Source organism: Anastrepha obliqua, chromosome 2 (genome assembly GCF_027943255.1).
Source record: "Anastrepha obliqua isolate idAnaObli1 chromosome 2, idAnaObli1_1.0, whole genome shotgun sequence".
NCBI lineage: Eukaryota > Metazoa > Arthropoda > Insecta > Diptera > Tephritidae > Anastrepha > Anastrepha obliqua.
This window is the reverse complement of record NC_072893.1, coordinates 65,994,799-66,014,989: the sequence shown is the minus strand read 5'-3', so window position 1 is coordinate 66,014,989 and position 20,191 is coordinate 65,994,799. Positions and strand designations below refer to the sequence as shown.

The following is a 20,191-nucleotide window of genomic DNA, read 5'->3' as shown; positions in this document are numbered from 1 at the left end:
TGTTTATGCTTTTGCTGCTTTTTGTGCTTGAAAATTTGTCACCAAATGGCCGTGGCTTGCAAAAAAAATAACAACAAGCAAAAAAATGTAAGCCAACAGATTTTTGCTGAGCGAGCGCAAGTACGCCCAGACTGGTCGGTCGGTATTAGATGATCCGCCAGTTAAAATAACAACAAAACCTTACAAAAATTTCTGCTGAATTTGAGTCTAATTTTTTACATCCTGCTAGTTTTGCTTACTTCGTTATGGGTGCCAATGTAAATTGCACAGGCGGCAGCAAACTGCTGCCATTTTGCACACCGAAAGGCGTTGAGCGGCGGTCGCATACAAAGTGGCGATGGTGGCTAGGCGAAAATGAGCGAAATGTGTCAAAAAGTGGCAATTTCGGCTGTGGCATGGCACTGATTTTCGACGACATACACATTTCGCTGCTTGCTACTGATGCTGCGTATGGTAGTCAGTCAGTTTAGGCGCCTGAGCTTCAGTCTTAGCTGCCAGCAGCTGTGCCCTGTACTTGTAATAGTTGAAAATTTCGCTAAAGCGAAAATAAGTGAAATTTTTTTCTGTCTCTGGCATTCAATTGGCTGACGTTCTTTTAGCTGGCTGGCGGGCTGGCTGGCTGGCTATCTGCGTGGTATTTCGGCATGTCTTCAGTATAATTTTTCATGCTGATTTGCTTTGGAAATCTTAGCATTGCAAGTGAAATGCGACCGTGGCAAGGGGGTAGGGAAATATGAGGCTGCGCGCTTGATGAGCAAACGAAGCAAGTGAAACAGAAGCACTTTGGCGAAATATGATGTGCGGAAATTGAAGAAATTTCAAATATACACAGATGATAGGTGTTTCCGCTTGAAGTTTGTAGATATTTATGCCACGTGATCCTAGAAATTTTTCATCGCAGACATATTGCGTTTCAGTTACAAAGTAAATGGTAATAATAAATTTTTCACGCTCCCGCCAACCAGATGGGTGGAAATTCATAAGCGAACGCAAAAAAAAACCAACTCAACTTAAATTGAGTTGGACAAGTGATTTGAGTGTGAAAAATTACTTCAAGTTTAAGGAATTCAAATACGAAGGCGCTACTTTAAGCAAAGAAAAAACTTGAGAAAACCATTTAAAAACTTCCACTTGTCTCACATGAGCCCACCCACCTACGCTTGTTTCAAATTTTTTAATGAATTTCTTTTCAAAGTAATTTTTTAATTTATCGCATTTGCGTGAAGTATGAATAAAACTGACTGTATGCACCCGGTAAAAGTAAATTTAGGTGGCAACTAGGAATGTGAAACCCGGTATTCCGGGACTAGTGTGTCCATTTTTTAGTAACGAATGTTCCGGAATTAGTTGATGAGCGATTATTTGCTGACTTGCGGAATTATTTTTTAATTTTTTTCAATTTAGGTTAGGTAGTGCTGGCTGATCTGTAAAAAGATGTCACTTAGACCCCGAGAGTCCATTAGTGTACGCCTTCGTGAGTTTTAACAAGCACTTCAGGCATTTGTCAGCAATATTCTTCAATGATGAAAAATATGTTGATCTTAGACACATTTCTCGAGTCCTACAAAAAGCAGGGCAGGTGCCTCTGTAGTACCCCTAGCATTCGCTTCGTTGCATCTGTTACACACATCATTCTGGACTCATCGCATTTTGGCTGCGTGATGTGGGGTAAGACAGTGTCCCGTCAGTACTCCAACCAATATTTTGCAGTCTTTTCTGGAGAAGGATAAAATAAAGTTTATAGTATTCGTATTCCAAATCCTTAGTATTATAGTATATAATTTTGGCAGTTTTGTACGAGCTTGAGTGTTGCCATATCGACTGCGTTTCCAGAGCTAGTTCCTCATTTAGTTGCGTTTTCAGAAAGAATAGTGATAGCTATACATCTTCTCAATCTCGACAAGCGATCTACCTTAGCGAATTCATTTTCTCATTTCCTTCTATTCATTTATATCCTAGTATTTAATATATAGTGACCTGCCCATTTCCCTAGAGTTCACCCATTTTGTATTTGCATTGTTTAGCACATTCCGAGTTAGTCCGAGTGTTAAGAGGAGTTAATTAGAGAGCCAACTCAGATGCTTTTGTTGCGGCACAGATTTCAGCTTAAAATATACTACAGTAAGTAGGGAGTAGGGCGCCGTAGTCGAATGGCTTGGTGCGTGACTATCATTCGGAATTCACAGATAGAACGTCAGTTCGAATCTCGGTGAAAGACCAAATTAAGAAAAACATTTTTCTAATAGCTGTCGCCCCTCGGCAGACAATGGCAAACCTCCGAGTGTATTTCTGCTATGAAAAAGCTCCTCATAAAAAATATCTGCCGTTCGGAGTTGGCTTGAAACTGTAGGTCTCTCCATTTGTGGAACAGCATCAAGACTCGCGCCACAAATAGGAGAAGTAGCTAAGACAAACACCCAAAACGGATATAAGCTTGAAATGTACTACAGTAATTAGGGATTCTGAAAGTCTTTTGGAGATTAAATTACGGTTTTTCAAGTTAAGTTGTGGGAAAAGTTTCTCATAAAATTTTATTGAAATAAAATTCACATTAGATTTTTTTGTCATGCAAAAAATCCAGTAGAATGTGCAACATTGCCAATTCGGGAACATACGCCGTAAATAAAGAGACAAGCAATGGAGCGCGTAAAGGTCAAAATGAAGAGTTCCTTCACTGAAAATATTTCTATTTTCATTTCGAAAAAAAGTTATTCAAACACAAAATTCGATGATTAATTTTGCGCCTCCTTACATATAGTTGAAAATCAATGTAAATTATTTCTTAAATTTAATGCAAGAATAAAAATTTTCTTTTGAGCCAAGACCATTTCTGGCTTTTCCTTAATGCTACCTTCGCAAGTGAAATACGCACCATATCCTGCTTGATGCCACCAAAAAATTATAAATCTCGCCATTTCCGTAGCTTAAGCATTTAAAAATATTTATATTGTAGACAGTTAGTCCTCCTTCTAGGCGCCATTGGGTTTGTCCTTTGTCCTGTGGCCAAGTTGTCAGTTGTGTGGCAATTTGCATTCATTTGTCGGATGCGCACATTATGTTGGCAGTCAGAGCGATTCTGCTGATTTGACTTTCTCAGTTTTTGGCCCAACCGCACAGTGTTCCAAAGATTTTATACGTTTGGTCAAGACATTAATGAGAATTTAATGAAATTTGGCAGAAAATATGAAAATGGCTGAAACTTAAATGTTGGAATGTTTTTGTTCAGTTTTTGGGTGGATTGAAATGGGAAATGATGTAAAGATTAGATTTTAAGTTAGGTACAAATTCATGTACTTGTGGCAGTGCATTTGCATGCCTTTCTGTGCCAAAAGTTAACCTAGTTTTGGGCGATTATTATATAAATTACATTATGAAAATACCAAAAAATATAATAAAAATATGTCGCCACAAGCACCTGATTTTTCATCCATTTTCGTGAGTGTAGGTTTTGTTTATTCGAATCTCGAAGTCGTTTTTGCTGTTGCTTTCAGTTCTTGTGGTATTAAATAATTTCATAATTCAAATTCTTAGTAAATTAGCTTCGATTTTATTAAACACAAATAAATGCATAGAAATTAAAGTTTGATTTCTAAGCATTTCTAAAAGCAGCGTACGAAAATCGATGATTTTCTTTCGTAGTGAAACTGCGCTCATGGCTCATTTGGCTTTCAGACAGTAAAATCAAGATGGAAATGCAGTGCATTTCGTTCAAAAGAAACTCGAGCTCCAAGTATTGTCTTAGGGTATTAATATTGCCTAGGTGTTGTTGAATGCGTAGGGGTCGTCTTGCTGGGAATCAAGAGTTTTTGAATTTTTTTCTTCGTCTGACTGGTATAGGGGCTGAGACTAGCGCTAACTAGACTCTTTTTGTTTCAAAAACTTCTCCCAGTGGACGGCGTTAGTATAGAGATATTTTGCACAGCCTTTTTTATGATTCATATTGATTCATGCTTCATATTGAATCTTTAAAGAGCATGAGCAGTTAAAGTTATACTACAAAACAGAAATATTGTTTTCGTTATAACCTGGTAGATAATTTCATGACATTAATTTCTTGAATATGATATCCGGCATATGTCTGTCGCTGCTACGAGTTATATGGTTCATTCGAGTAGTCCAAATTTTGACTACTTTTTCCAATAAATCTGGCCATATGGCTTCAATGGGGGCTTAAATAGTGCAATAAATGGATTGTGAAGTATGGCATGTTGCGCCACCTTGTTGGCACCAAATGTAATCGATGTTTAGCTGATTAATTTCTGGAAACGAACATTCAGTCAGCATAGCTCAATAGCGCTTGCCATTCATCGCGTGGGTGCGTTTTTCTCATTTCGAAAGAGTACTTCGTGAATTTATTTATTTTTTTTTTTTTAAAGTAAATTTCCACAACTTTGAAACATTGTTCTGGAATTAAACGTTTCACGACGACTTGCCAAACCTTGAAACTTTAAATTAAAATTTGAAAAGGTCGACCCAAGGAGCACCAGGAGATTTGGTGGCTCCTCAAAACACTCAGGCTAAAAAGCCTGTATTTGAAACTCTGAAAAGGGGGTAGATAGCCGAGGAGGGAAGAAGAAAAGTATCAGAGAAAGAGATAGGAAAGAATAGAGACAGAGATAGAGATAGTTAGAGATAGCATCAAAAAATATTACAAAGTGTATGAGTTATCATGCAGACCGTGCCGGAAAACGTGGTTTCGAGAAAAACGAGTACTAACTAGTAAGTAGCCAGCTGCCTTAAACGAAGAACAGCTACCCGTGCGCATCAAACTCTCGTACGCAGTTACATTTTCTACCATAACTTTGTATCTATGGGGAATTTCCGACTTCCACAGAAATACACCTAAAAATATAAAGAATAGTCTGTAAAAAAATCGATTTTTTGAAAATTCTGGATGCATGCAACCCCTTAAGTTCCTATGAATTTGGACAATTGTCACGTACCACGGAGCGTCAAAATCCAAAGGACGAATGACCTGCTAGGATGTTCTCGGCCAAACATTTCACGCATCACTGCAACCCCTACAGGTCATTGAAAAGTAGGGGATCATGCAGCTAGACTCAATCTATCGATCAATCCTATCTGCAGAAGCTGTCAAGCGGAGGAGCGAAGGAAAGTCTTTTCCACTATTTATGTGAATGTCCGGGGCTAGCCAGGGCACGACTCCGCTCCTTCGGTAAGCCTTTCCTATAGCAAATGAGGGAGATCTCAGACATAGAGATAAAGGATTTGCTGTTATACTTGGAACTCACTAAATGGATCTGACTTGGAAACAAAAACAAAAAAAAAAAAAAATACATGATCACACGAGATAGTGGTGCTGGTCACTAATTAGATAAGTATTGAGTGGAAATGTTCAACCACCTCAATAACAACAACAACAACAACCACGGAGCGTTAACAAAGGTGCGTAGGGTCTTTGACTGAAAACGCTGCAGGATTTCAAAGTTTGAATTTGTAAAGGAATAAAATAAAGTTTTACTCGAGTTAGCGATGAAAGGAAAGAGGAAGCTGAAAGCCAAATTTGCTTTGTAATATTAATCTGAATTACCAAAATAAAATTTGAAGCCTTTTGCATATAAAAGCTAGAAATAATCCCGTGCTAAATATTTATATTAAATATATTTATTTAAGCGCATTAAAATATAAAAAATACAAAAAAAAATTATCTTTCGATGTAAATTAATTCATCTGAACTGTTTTCCTTTCAGATCCACACCTCAGTGCAAATTTAAATGCTCAGCAATGCATCGCAACAACCTTGGCAACCTGTACATTCAGCAACGTTAAACCAAATGGCAGAAACCAAAGGACATGACAGCCAGTATTAAGTGTAAATACCAAATCACTCAAGGCAATTGTTTCAGAAGATATACTAAGGAACAGTCACAAAGTGATAACTGGCAGCGGCACAAAGCAGGTGACCGGCGACATTGCTTTACTGGCAGGATAACTGTAAGCGACGGCAAGCGCCAGTATAGTCATTGTGAATAACAAACAGCGGCTGGAATTGTGAGTAGCAAACTGTGTAACGGTTATTGTAAATCAACGTGGGATTTTCGCTGTTAAACGGTGCCTGAAGCAATCACAGATAAAACAACAATACTAACAATTGAATCAACAATCAAAGCGTCGAGAGCAACCATTGCAGCAATGAGTGCAACAACAGCAACAATACCAAGTAGATATGCTGAAGTAATAACAACAACAACTAATGACTCAGTGGAATTGGCAGCAAAGCAGTCGACGCCATGGACATCGAAATGGACAACGCTGTGGTCGCCGATCCTTTCGACGAAAATCGGCACAGCTACGACACTAACAGCAACAGCAACAGCAGCAATGTCTACAACGATGAATTTACAATCAAAGCAACGCCTTGACAGCAGCGGCAGCATTTGCCGACAGCAACGTCATGAGGACCATAACAAAAATAAAAGCAACCCTTTTGTGCAACGAACTTCAAGTCGAAATCAAAGGCAAACACAAATGTCATGGCAACGACATCTCCAACTACATCAACTACAGCAACAACAGCAACAGTTCAACCAACCACGTGCTATCTACATGCCTCCACAACATCATTGCCAGCACTATCTATGGCAACAACTACAACATTGTACATCAAAAGACGCTGCATCCTGGTCCGCCCGCTTCCGTGCTATGCTAAAGCAACAACAACAACAACAGCAACGGCAATGGATGCGCTTTTGCCTTGTGCTCGTCATTTGCCTGTCACTGCCCTCTGCAACGAATACAAAACCTCAGACCTCAGCAACATCAGCATCAGCAGCAGCAACAACTGCAACTGCAAACATCATCATAGAAACAACAAAAACATCAACAGATGCATTAGCAACACCAACAACGTCAAAGTCAACACCCTCAACCGACTTAACGATGAAGCCGCCAGCAATGCGATGTGATGACAACATCGCAACCAGCAATGCCAGCAAATTCACCCACGCCACCAACATCGCGATCGAAAACGTCATCATTCCTTCAACCACGGCTAGCATAAATTCAAAAACGCCATCAAATGCCGCAATAGGGACGACTGTGAGTGCGGCAGAGAACGCGTCGGGTGCGTTGACAGTGTCAACAACATTGCCAACGGCATTACGAACACTCACATCCGCATTGCTGTCATCGTCAGAAACAACACAGTCATTCACAGCTACAACAACAACGTTGGCGAATGCAACGGAAACTAAGAGGAGCAGTTGGGGCACGAGAAGTGTAGAATCGGTGAGTTATGCGCACTTGGTAAATGAATTGCTGCACGAAGTAGCAACAACGACAACAACACCGACATCGACAGGTCAGAATCACTACAGCAACAACGAGATTCTCAATAGTGCGCTCAGTGGGAGCAACAACACTTTGTTTAGCAAACGTCAACGCAATAAAGAGAGCAAAGTCGCCAACAACAACAACAACTACAATAGAAGCCAAAACTTTATTAGTGCGCGACGTTACCGCGTCATCCGCTCGCTCAGTAATGGCAGCGTCGGTAGTGGTGATGCAGGCGACAATGGCAGCGTCGGAAGTAGTTTTGGTGGCTTCAGCAAAGGCGGTGGCAGTGGCCTAAGTACGAGCGTCAATGGTGGTGCTGCTGGCCTACTGAATTCGAATGATGGCGAAAACAATAGTCATAATAGCATTGAATGTCCCAGTTTCGATGAGAATTCGGCGTGCCCCTGCTACAAATTCGAAGATGGTAAGTAAATTTCTTGCTTATATTTTTCCCCCTCTATTTTATATTAAATTGCTTGCATTAAAGCTCTCAAAAACGAACAGGAGCAATACTTCAAAGCATTTGTAAATAAATTATTCCTCATGGGGCCCAAAGCTACTCTCTACGGAAAGCGAATAGGGACTTCAAGCCGCACGTAGACAATGAAATCTCATTAAGAAGAGGTGGCGGTGTTTGGACTCGAAGTCCCGAGGAAAAGATACACTTCGAGACGATTTTCAAACCCAATAAGGCATTAAAAAATGTTCACTCCTCTATCATATCTGTGATGAGCCATATCGATCAGCAGTGTCCGAAAAAAATATTAGAAACAAAAGAAATTAACTGTAACATAACCGCATTTTTGCAAAGACGTTAATTGATTCATACAAATAACTATTTCTCTAATCGCAAATCTTTTAAATGATGTGCAAAAATTTGGATTTGATGATGCCGTGAATGACTTCCCATCGACTTTTATGTTACTTTCATTGCTGTTCAAAGGCAGAATTTTGGCGAGGCAAAAATCGGTACCGAGGTTGGTATCTCGTTTCCAAGATGGAATTTGGAATTGCAACGGGGGGTGTTCTCTAAATCAGCCAATTTATATATTTCTTTAAAACCGCCGTACAGGCGGAAGTCTTAGCGATCCTGCAGGTATGCAGAATGCTTAGGGAGCGCAGGATCGCGGTAGATATTAAAATTTTTTTCAAGATCCAAACTGGTCTTCTCCTGTAAGGAGTACTTTAAACATCTTGGGTGTGCAGGCAAAATTTCTCTGGTGGGTTCCAGGACATAGGAACATAGAGGGAAAAGGAATTGCTGATGAGCCGGCCAGGAACGAGCCTAATGCATTGGCCTTGACTGTTGTTAAAGGGGAACTGCACAAATTATGGATGGACCTCCATTTCTTCATGTGCTATTTCAAAAACCTGGGGAAGTGCGTCAACCTAAATACCATCAATCATCTCCATCACATCAACAGCTCTGGCTGGCTGTAAATTTATGCCGGTTGGACGTCACATAATGGTATCAAAACGGTGCTTAAGTGATATTTAGGGAGTGCCATTTCATATACCAACCTACCATTTTTTGTTTTTATTTTTTAGTTTGTGAGGTAAGGTTCAAATTGCCTTCACACTTACAGCGACCGTCGTCTACTGCTTCGAGTGGTGTGGCCATTAAAGCAATCCCGCCTCTTCTTCTGGGGAGACACTCTTCCCCGGACTACTTTCTGTATTACTTCGTAAGGGGCCCAGAACGGCATCCATAAATCCCATTCTGCCTATTGGAAGTCCCAGAATGGTATCAAAACGGTGCTTTAGTGCTACTTGGGGAGTGCCAGAGTGGTACTTCAACCACTCACCTAGCTGCCAAAGTATGGAAAAGTTCGGCGATCACTATGATAGTCAAGCCAAGGAAAAAAGATGCAATGCTGCCGTCATCGCATAGACCAACCAGCTACTGTCTTACCTCTGAAAAGTTTTTGAGAAGGTCCTGATACCTAAAGTAATCCTTTCCTTAATATGTAGTTATGGCTTAATACCAACACAACAGTGAAAACAAACGGGGAACTATATTTCAGATTTATTTATTTCAAAAAGTTAAAAGTCAATAAACAAAAAAGAACTTGACTGAAACAATAACTTAGAACTAAGTACAAAAGTCACTAAACTAAAATTTAATTTAATAATTTAGAAAACACATTTGGGCAAAGAAAAATCAAGCAAAATATAATTCGAAATCTCGTTGAGAAATGAAAGCACTATTATGGCATTTTTTTAAACGAAGTGTTCCCGCAGGAATAAGAAATTGAATAGCTAGCAGCAATGTGGGGCAATCGATTACACTACTTGCCAAGCCATGCACAGAAGACAAGAAAATAATAATCCTTCTGCTTTCAAGGGACTTAAGTTTAATCAAAAGGAGGCGATAATCGCACGGTGGGGGCGAGTGGAGATTTTGGAAGAAAGGGAGTAAACTCAATTATGTCAATAGCAACTGTGGGATGAGGTCTCCAGAGGAATGCCGCACATTCAAGTTTTGTTTCGTCGGTGAGGTTGGGTTAAAAATTCCTTCGTACCATTTAGTAACCGTCGCTACTACGTGTATGGTGATTCCACTAAAACTATCCCTCCTCTTCTCTTGGATTTTTCCCTCCACCCCGGGAGTGCTCCGCATTGCTTCGAGGTAAAGGGCCAAGATGCCGTTCTAAGAAGGACACTTACTGACTTACAATGGTATTCAGCATAAGTTTCCATTTCACGCCACTTTTTTCGGGTAAATCCTCCTCGAAATTTGGAACGGCATTCCATTTTTCTTCGTCTATCATCGATATTTTCTCGATTATTTCCTCGGGTGTAAATACACCAATAGCTCGTTGCAGAGCTGCTCTCTCTGTGTTCCACCTCCCGCATTTGAAGAAGATGTGCTCCGCATCATCGCGTTCAGTGTCCCTATAAATGCAATTTGGTAGGTTCACCATTCCCATTCACCACAAATACTTGCGAAAGGACCCATGTCCGGGCAAAAACCATCTACCGTACTGTTTAGAGTTCCATCTTGCCTGCCAAAGTGTGAGCGTTTGAATTCTAATATCGAAGAAGGGTGGTACTGGGATTCCGTTTGCGCTCTTGCGATAGAATATCTATAGGAATGTCGATAAAGTGGCATCGAGTACTTGTATATCTACTTCTAATTGGATACGTCTGTTGGTTTGAAGGATTAGCTCTGTTTTCTCTATGGCCAGCTTTAATCCAATCCACCTGCTCCTGTTTGTTTAGTCTTGCATCCTTCTCGCTTTTCGTATAAAATCACGCGATTTCTTAGATAGCTACGAATAATTTTCAATAGATTATTCAGTATCTTGAATTTTACCTTAAAGGCGTAAATTACGTCGTACCAACTTAAACTGTTGAGAGCATTTCTAATATCCAGTGTGTCTAGTAATACTAAGCGTTTGGAGTATCGATTACCTGCCTGAGCATGTTCTACGCTAGCTATTACATCTTGTATGGCTCCTAAGGTAGATCTACCACTTCTAATGCTGCCTATCAGACAGGCTTCCACTCTTCTCTACGGCTTCGCTAAACTTACGCTTTATCAGTTTCTCAAATAGATTTCCTGCGCTATCCAGTATACATAGCGCTCTATAAGCGGTCGCTAATATTGGATCTCCCTTTCCTTAATGATTAGTACTAGTTTTTGTTTTTTCCATATTTCTAGAAAAATTCCTTCTTTTAGGCATGTGTTATATATTCAAGTAATTTCAAAGTGTAGGGATCTGCGAAATTAGAACTATTTCGACGAACAAAGCCCAACGCAGCATATGATTTAGATATGATAAAATTGATGCAATAGATGGAATAGAATAACTCACTCGATTAAGACCACACAGCACCTTTTGCTTAAATAGGAATTCAATGCCTTCAGAAATATAAAATGGAAAGCAAATATCGCTGGCTTGCGCAATAAAATGCAATGGGATTAATCGCTTACTTATGAAATGAAAAAGTAGAAATATTGTACCTTCAACATTCGCGAATCGCACTGCAATTAAAGCCCAAAACAAATGGCCCATAGAGGCATCAAAAGTATTGCAAAATTCTTAAAGCTTCTAGAGGTGTGGATGAAGGAGTGGCGAATTAAAGTAAATGAGCAAATATGTAAACATGCGACATTTACGCTCAAGTCAAATATATGTAAAGCTGTTGTTTTAACAACGTTTTCTACTATGGTACACACTTGGACAGATGGATGCCTTACATGGAAAAGACAAATTCTTGCCGAAAGTTACAAATAAATTTAACAGCATCAAGCATACATTGGTTAACGAACCGGAGATCTGCATTAAAATTAGACTTCAAAGTGCTTTTATAGAATTCCATTATGAAGCCAATATGGGCACTAACTGTCCTACTTATAGTACCTCGCAGCCAAAATAACGCAGTAATCACTCATGGCAATATTAAGTTAAAATCCGCCCCACAGGACGGTGTTCCAAGAAATGCAAATGAAGTTGCAAAATAACTTGGGGAAAAGTGTCATCCCGAAACTGTGCGTGGAGTCCAAAGAGATGCTGATTTCCATTGACGCACAGACCGGAAGAAGCCATTTATCAATGCCAAAAATAACACTGCCATATTGAAGTTTGCAAGTCACCATATAACTAAGTATGAAAATATCTGGATTACCATATTTTTGCTGACGAAAGCAACTTTAAACTTTTCAGATCAGCGGTAATAGTTTTGTTTGGAGTGAAGCAAATGCAGAGCTACAACCAAAAAATCTGCGCGTAGCAGTCAAACACGGTGGAGGACATCCAATAGAATGGCGATGAATGTTGTATGAAGAAACCGGAAGCTTTAATTTTATTGAAAGTAAGATGGATGAAACTTGGAAACTAAACCTTCTAGAGTCTGGGTCAGAACTTCCTTGGACTTTGTACGCCATGATAAATTTTCTTGAGGCTGAATTTCAATTTCATTTAGTGAATAAAAAAATATTAAAAATAAATAAATCATTGGCGTGTACACTTTTCCCGAGCTCCTCCTCCTATTTGCGGTGTGCGTCTTCATATTGTTTCCCTAACGGAGAGCTTACACTATTTTTTTTTCATTTTATGGTTTTTCATAAGGAGCTTTTTCATGGTAGAAATACACAACAACGCAAGACAGATATTGGTTGACGGTTGCCCGGTGGAATTCGTTGCCTCGGTTTTGCTTAAAAATTTTGGAAATAGTCCATAGCTTTGATATAGTTCCAGAACTTCTAAAGTCATTTTTTTCTACTCTTAAAGAAGGGCGTAATGAAACGAAGCTCCCATGCGTCATGAAGTTCTCTGGCGATAAAGTTTAGTTGAATGTAACTTTCAGGGGATAGACCAAGGCCGGGCAATTTTTTATCAAAACTGTTGAAAGTTCATTAGCATCAGTTTAAGTGAAATATTACTAAAACCTTCAAGAGAAAGGCAAAGAGTCAAGTCAAAATCTTATCAGAAGAAAAATCGTGCGGAAGATCAAATTTTTCATCAACAAAATTAGATTTAAGAAACTCAGCAAATAAATGTGGCGCTTTACTTCGGCTTCGCGCTTGACTAATACAGGGTGGGCCATGTAAAATTTGCTTTTTGAATCGGCTATAAAAAAAACTAATCTATATTTTTTTAATTTTTTTTTTTATTTTGAAGATTGAACATTGTCATTTATGAATAAAAAATAATATCGTTCAAATGACTGCCACGACTGGCTTAACAGTAGACCATTCGATCAACCCAATTTTTAAGCACATTTTCGATTGTTTGGGCTCCAATTTCATGAATAGCAACTTCGATTTCGTGTTTTAAAGTATCAATCGTCTCTGGATGGTTCGCATAGCAATTGTTCTTAACGGCTCCGCACAAAAAATAGTCCAATGGGCTTAAATCACAGCTCCAAAGCGGCCAATTGATATCGAAATTCAAAAATGGTAGCCAAAAGTTCGAGTGTAACTTTGGCAGTGTGACAAGTTCCACCGTCCTGTTGAAACCAAATTACGTCCATGTCATCCTCTTCAATTTTTGGAAACAACTCGTTGAGCATGTCACGGTAACGCTCGCCATTTACTGTAACCGCGGCTCCTCGCTCATTTTCGAAAAAAAAATGGCCCGATGACGCCAGACTAAAAACCGCACCAAACAGTGACTCGTTGTGGATGCATTTGCTTCTCTACAGTAACGTGTGGATTTTCTGAGCCCCAAATCCGACAATTTTGCTTATTGACGAAGCCACTGATTTGAAAATGAGCTTCATCAGAAAAGAAGAAGAAGACTCACCACTTTAGAAATAGGTTTTCAATATTTCCCAATTTTGTTCAAGCGTATAGCACCCAATTTCGTAAATGTCAAACCTTTAAGTAAATTATGAACACATTTGACATGTCATTTGTGTTACCATTCTCAAAAAAATAGGTGGTTCGAAAAGCAAACGCTATATGGCCCACCCTGTACCTGAATAGATGCCGGTGGGAATACTGGTTTGACAGTTGGATTTTAGGTAATTCCAGATGGTTTTGGAATTTGACTCCGTGTTATGAATAAAGGTATTACAGAGAGGTTAATTTAAATATTCGAAGTCCTTTAACGTTCGCTTAGGCAATGCTGATGAATACCACTTCTTTCTTGCGAATTATGGTGAGACCTAGTTCACATGCAAAATCAGGTAAGCAGCGTCACCTAAACTTTCTGTAGAACACAATTATTGATGTTTGAAAACCTGTTTCCTGATTGGCGGGGTAACCGCTCACGCGATTTTGGCCGATTTTAAAAAGGCGCCAGTCGTTTCGTTCTCGTACTAATCGGCGAAAGTTGGACACTCCAAGTGAAACCAAGTACTTCCCCACCTGATCTTTTCAACGCAGAAGAGGTCTTCCTCTTTCTGTGCTACCACCAGTTGGTACCGCATCGAATACCTCCAGAGCCGGATCGTTTGTATCCATTCGGACGACATGTTCCAGGCAACGAAGCCGCTCGGTCGTTATTCGCTGCACTATGTGTATGCCGTCGTAAAGTTAATAGAGCTCAGTGTTCCACCGCCTATGCTACTCGCCGTCACCAATCTGCAAAGATCCACAAATCTTCTTCAGGATTTCAAAACATTAGTTTATGCTAATTTTGTGAATTGCCTCAAGAAACTGCAGGTGCAAATTAATCAAAAACGTTAATAAGTCGATACACAGAGGTGCTTTGGAAAGAGTTCGAAAAGCCTTCAGGCAAAGATGTCGTGTCTGTTGGGAAATGGGAGAAAGGCACTTTGAACTTAGTAACTTATGCAACTTTGTTTGCTTGTTGTATTTGTTTGTACATGGCAAATGAACAGAAAGTGAAATGCTTCAGCAAAGAATATCTTGCGAAATTGACCCATAATTATTAAGCTTATTGTCCTTCTTTGATCCATAATTATATATAATTAACGCTTACACCCTTTGTTGTATTTGGCTGAATCCCACCTCCTATTTGTGGCGTGTGTCTTGATATTTTTGCACAATTGGAGGGAGCTAAAGTTGTTTGCCTCCTCTGAAAGGCAGATGCTGCTTCGTGAGGAGCTTTTTCATGGCAGAAATGCACTTGGAGGTTCACCATTGCCTGCCTAGGATCAACGTTTTTTTACTTCTCTTAGAACAACTTTTTTCCATCATTTTGTTCTTCGCGTCATTCGTGCTTTCGAACCTGTGTACTTCCGAATGTTAGCCGAATGTTAGCCCGAACGGCCTTAAATATTTTATATTATTTTTTCACACTCGGCACATACGCGCCATTTGAAGGCACATCTTAACACACACTGGCTAACTGCACACATTTTTCTGTGAAAGTTTTATGCACTCGCAATATAGTGGAAGCAAAACTGAAGTGTAATTTCCCACAGCACATTGGCAAATACTTTACTTATTTTCGTAAGTGAATCTCGCATTTCCGTGTACAAATTTTCTGACTGTCTGTAGGGGCGTGCTCTCGCATGTGTACGTACGTGGACGTGCTTTTCGGCGACTTTTTGCACATCTACATACATAAATACATATACATATACATGTATGTGTATTTGGTTTACACTAATCCATACATTTTCTTCCTCTTGCGTGCCAACGTTCAACTGGTTTCTTTGCTTGTTTGCAGGCTTATTCCTCGAGTGTCCCGGCACGACAGCCATGTCGTTGCGCAGCACATTGGAACGCATCTCATCACCAATACATTCATTATCCATTTATGACTTCGATCGTTCGGTCACGTCTCTCTCGCAGGACGTCTTTCAACCAGGTGTCAATATAAGGCATTTGCAATTTTCACACTCACACCTAGAGACGCTAAAGGATAACAGTTTGCGGCATGTACGTGCATCGTTGGAGTCGTTGAGCATTGTTAATGGAAAATTAACACAGGTATGTACAACTAGTAACCATAACAAATATCATACAAGGAAATCAGCAGCGGTCAGGGTAGCTGCAAGGGTAAATCTGCCAAGCAGATAGAGCTACTATATGTAGAGTTAACCAACCAACCAAGCAACCAACCGAGTATGCCGTGTATATATTATCCATTGTCTGCAAGTCGTTGATTGTTACGGTAGGTAGGTGGATAGCAGGTAGCAAAACTTAGTTATGCAGCACATTTCAGCCAAACCAACACGTCGATGATATGTTGATGATATGTAAACATTGGCAAATGTATAATTGTGCCAGGATATGTGTGAGAATGTGTGTGTGCTTGTATATCTCACTTGCTCACGCTGACAGTTTTTCTCACTTTTGTCTTGCCACACGAACAGTGTTGCCTGATTTTCATTCGACGACAGTATTCTCGCTGATCGACGAACAAAAGTGTGCGTAGTAACAGAGGCCTTAGGTATGCCGACAGGAACGGCAAACAATATTTTACATTTTTTACATATTTTACGGAATGGCGATCAAAAAAATTGTTGGCCCGATGGGTGCCGCCATTGCCCAAAAGCCACAACAAGCGGATGCGGCTGTTAACTTCCAAGCATGGTTTCGAGAAAATTAAGCGAGAAGGAATTTTTGCGTCGAGTAGTCACCGTTGATGATACTTGGATTTATCAGTACACACCAGAAACTAAGTAACTATTGAAAAAGAAGAACATCACCATCGGCCGGAAAGGTCATGGCGACGAGTTTTTGGGATGCGAACGGCGTCATCCTCATGCATGAATACTACTGTGAGTTATTGAAGCAGACACGACCGCATTTGGATTAAAAGAAGGTACTGTTTCACCACGATTAGGCACCAGCACATTCATCCCGAGTTATCGCGGCCAAACTACAGTATTTGCGTTATGAATTGCTGCCGCACCCCCCGTATTCATCCGATCTGGCTACCTGTGACTTTTTCTTGTTCCCTAACGTGAAGAAATGGCTCGCGGGAAAAAATTTGGTTCAAACGAGGAAGTTCTCGCCGAGACAGGGGCCGTGGTGTGAAGAGTTCGAGGAGAGTAGAGAATTTGAGGATGACGACCAACGAGTGGCAATTTACGTTTGTGTTAACCGCTTCAAGCTACTGATTAATTTCACCAGATGTGTGATATTTAAGCCCGCAATATTCGCCGTTGTAGCGAAAAAGTGAGAGTCCAGATGTTTAAGCCTTGACCCGAAGAGAGCAGAGCAGCTGAGAAGAAGGTGCTGAGATTATTCCACCTCGTCCTCTAGACAGCTTTTGCAGAAAAGACTTGACGCCAGACAAGCCTCACCGCAAGGACACCTAACGGACAGTGTCCGGTTAGGATACCATCAAATTCGATAGCTGTGGCTTTGTTAGTAGTAGAAGTTGTCTCAAACACCCCAAATCTACCCGCGGCCAGAACGACCTCACGAATTTACACGTTTTCGCATAGGGAACTATCTTAAAAAATAAAAAGTTTTGAAAAAATGGTATATTCATTTCAAACACGGGTACTTATATAGACGGGTACAAATACAGGGAGCTGATTCTAAATGAATTTTTCATAATCTGCTTGTTACTTATTGGATTAGGTTTTTAATAAATAATTATGAAAAACACTAAAATAAAAAAAAAAGGAATAAATAGTTGTGTGCCAAAATAATCTTTTTATTTATTATACCCCCGACTAATGACTTCTATTATTTATTATTAAACCATTTTATCATAATTATTTGAATTTAGTATGAAATAAATAACAACAACAATACAAACATTTTAAGTTACACTTAACGAAAAAAAAATTTTTTTTAACTTGAATATTTAAATCACATTTTACTTTATTGATATTTGATTTCATTATTTTTTGAAATTATTTTGTTAATATTTTTATAAATTTCATTCGACAACTCAAATTTAATGCATTATTATCATTTTTATTTTTTCATAAAATGATTTAATATATTTTTAACGCTTAGACCCTTTTTGAGTGTTTGTCCGAGCTCCTTCTCTTATTTTGGGGCTTACATCTTTATTTTATTCTACGAATGGAGGAACCTACAATTTTAGTACCCCTCAGAAATACTCGTCCACTCGGAGGCTTCCATTATTTGCCGTGGAGCGACCGCCATTAGAAAAAACTTTTCAATTATGAAACTATGAATTGGTGTTTTAAACCTGTCCATTCGAATGCTAGTCACGCACTAACCCATTCGTCCGCGGCGGCCGCATCTTTTGTTCTTGAAGGTCAATAGAATGCTGAAATTTTTTAATTATTTCTTGCTTGATTTTATTGAAATCGATTTGACGAAATATTCTTCCCACATTTGCTGTGGCGTCTGATTACAAAGGGCAACTGAAATCATTTGTTTGAAAACAGAAAACGCTGAACCTCCATTTCTCCTTTTTGTTCTAAAATTTTTCTCCCAAAATATCTCAGTATTGTTGTCAAAGTTTAGTTTATCGTCAACTGTCTGTTATTCTTCATTGCTTATTACATTTGCTAATTTATTCCTTCAAATCAGACATTTTTAAAGAAATTTGTATTATGAGGTAATGAAAAAAAATGCAAGCTTGTCCAGAAAACTGTTAGTCTGGCAACATTACTCACACATGCGAATTGGCAACAAAGTACTCGCAAAATCTAACAGCTCGGCTCACATGTGAACTAAATCACCCACCCATTTGCTGCTTCCGATGCACTCTCATCTTTGCTTAGCTCTTCAAATCCTGCACTTCCTTTAGCCCCTTACCCCTTAATTTCTTGAGCTTGTCAGTTCCGTGCAATTTGTCTACGAATGCCTGTCTGGATTTCAATCTGACAGCCGCTTACCTGTACGTTGTTTTCGTCGACTGCTCGACTGTTAAATACGTGTCAGCAAATATTCGCCCAAAATTACGCATTCGTGCATTTGTATTGGTTTCTTGTGAAATGAACGTGCCAAACAATCTTGCCACAACTCTATGCAACCTCTGCCACCTCTTCCTCTGTCGGTATTATCCGTATTTGCGGCATGTGTTTTGATTGCATTTGTACATTTGTGGCAGGCACGTGTGCGCACATTTGCCAAATTGAAATTTCTTAAATAATAAACTTAAGGTGAATATTTAATCTCTTGTCTAATTTAAATAAGATTGCCGCTAATGGTATTCCTTGCGTGAGTTTATAGAAAATTAAATTCCGAGTTGCTGATTTTAAGTAATTATTATTATATTTATTTATAATTGAGATTCTAACGACTTGAGTCTAAATAATAACTAATTATGGGCTTAGGTTAAATTACGGTGGTTGTCTTTTTCTTTTTTTGTTTTTTGTCGGGACAGACTAGCAAGTAGAGCACTCAGACACAATTAAGTCCATTGCACTGCACTCGGGTTCCCTTTTTAATTTTCTTTAAATCCACTCGACCTCCGAAGAAATCTGAGTAGATATTGGAGTAGGAGCCAAGGTGGTCGCTTCTTAACACATCAGTGCCAAAGACCTCAAGCCTGATTCGAGCGAAGACTGGGCAGGTGCACAGAAAGTTGTGCGCCGTCTCATCCTCCTCTTCACAAGCTAGACAGAGTGCATTGTCTGAGATGCCCACCTTTTCCGTGTGCTTTGCCCATAGAAAGTGTCCCGTCATCAGTCAAACCAACCTATTACAGTCCCTTTTGCTTAGTGACAGGATTAACTGCGACAGTCGGTCGGACATGACAGAAAACATCCATCTGCAGCCTCTCTCAGCCTGCTAAGCTCGTGTGTGGGTTGAAGTTACCCGTTTGCTAACCGTTGGTTTGATGGTTGCAGAAGGGAGTGACAGAACGGGCCAAGGAAATTGCTCATAGCTCATCTTAGCTAAAGAGTTAGAGATCTCGTTACCCGCAATACCCACGTGTCCCGGGACTCATGTTAACATCAGGATATTATGTCTGCCATTATAGTTCAACCTGGATTTACAGTACTCGACTACCCTTGAAGTGGATGAAGGGCTGTCGAAGGCCATGAGCGCAGGTTTGATATTACTACAGACACCTACAGATCTGCCTCTCCATCTGTTATCCACAACAAAGTTCATTGCCTCTTGAACAGCATACATCTGGTGGTTGTCACTCTCCATAAGGATGTAGAGATGTATGAAGATGTTGATTAGGCCTTGAAAACCTATTGAGATGCCACTTGTTGGGGCTCATGCCTTCTTTCTGCTACCCACTTCGTCTCGCCAACGAGATATGAAATATTGTGGGTGGTTTAAGAGCGGAACAAGGACAGATACAGGGTTCAATACTCTCCATTTCCTCATCGTTTCTGCAGCTGCAACATACGTCTTTAACCTTTAACTACTGAGGTGAAATATTTGGACGTAGTTACTGAGGTGGGGGTAAATTTTACCCCTTTATAATCTATAAATAATTTTTGTGAACGAAACATTTTTTTTAAACTATTTGTTTTTAATTGGAATACTAAAACATATTTTTAAATGAATAGAGTAATAAATTTAAAGAAAACGAACTTTTAGTTTAAAAAAACAAGGACTTTATTTCATAGTCACTTT

At 39.6% G+C, this 20,191-nt stretch overlaps 1 protein-coding gene across 1 annotated transcript in view; it reads left to right on the top strand.

The window, feature by feature from the left end:
- Positions 1-6,153: 6,153 nt before the first annotated feature.
- Positions 6,154-20,191, top strand: part of LOC129238179 (uncharacterized) — a 91,876-nt gene continuing 77,838 nt past the window's right edge. Inside the window, exons 1-2 of the mRNA XM_054873212.1 lie at positions 6,154-7,720; positions 15,384-15,646. Of these exons, the coding sequence (XP_054729187.1) occupies positions 6,154-7,720; positions 15,384-15,646 (1,830 nt within the window). The remainder of the gene's footprint in view (positions 7,721-15,383; positions 15,647-20,191) is intronic.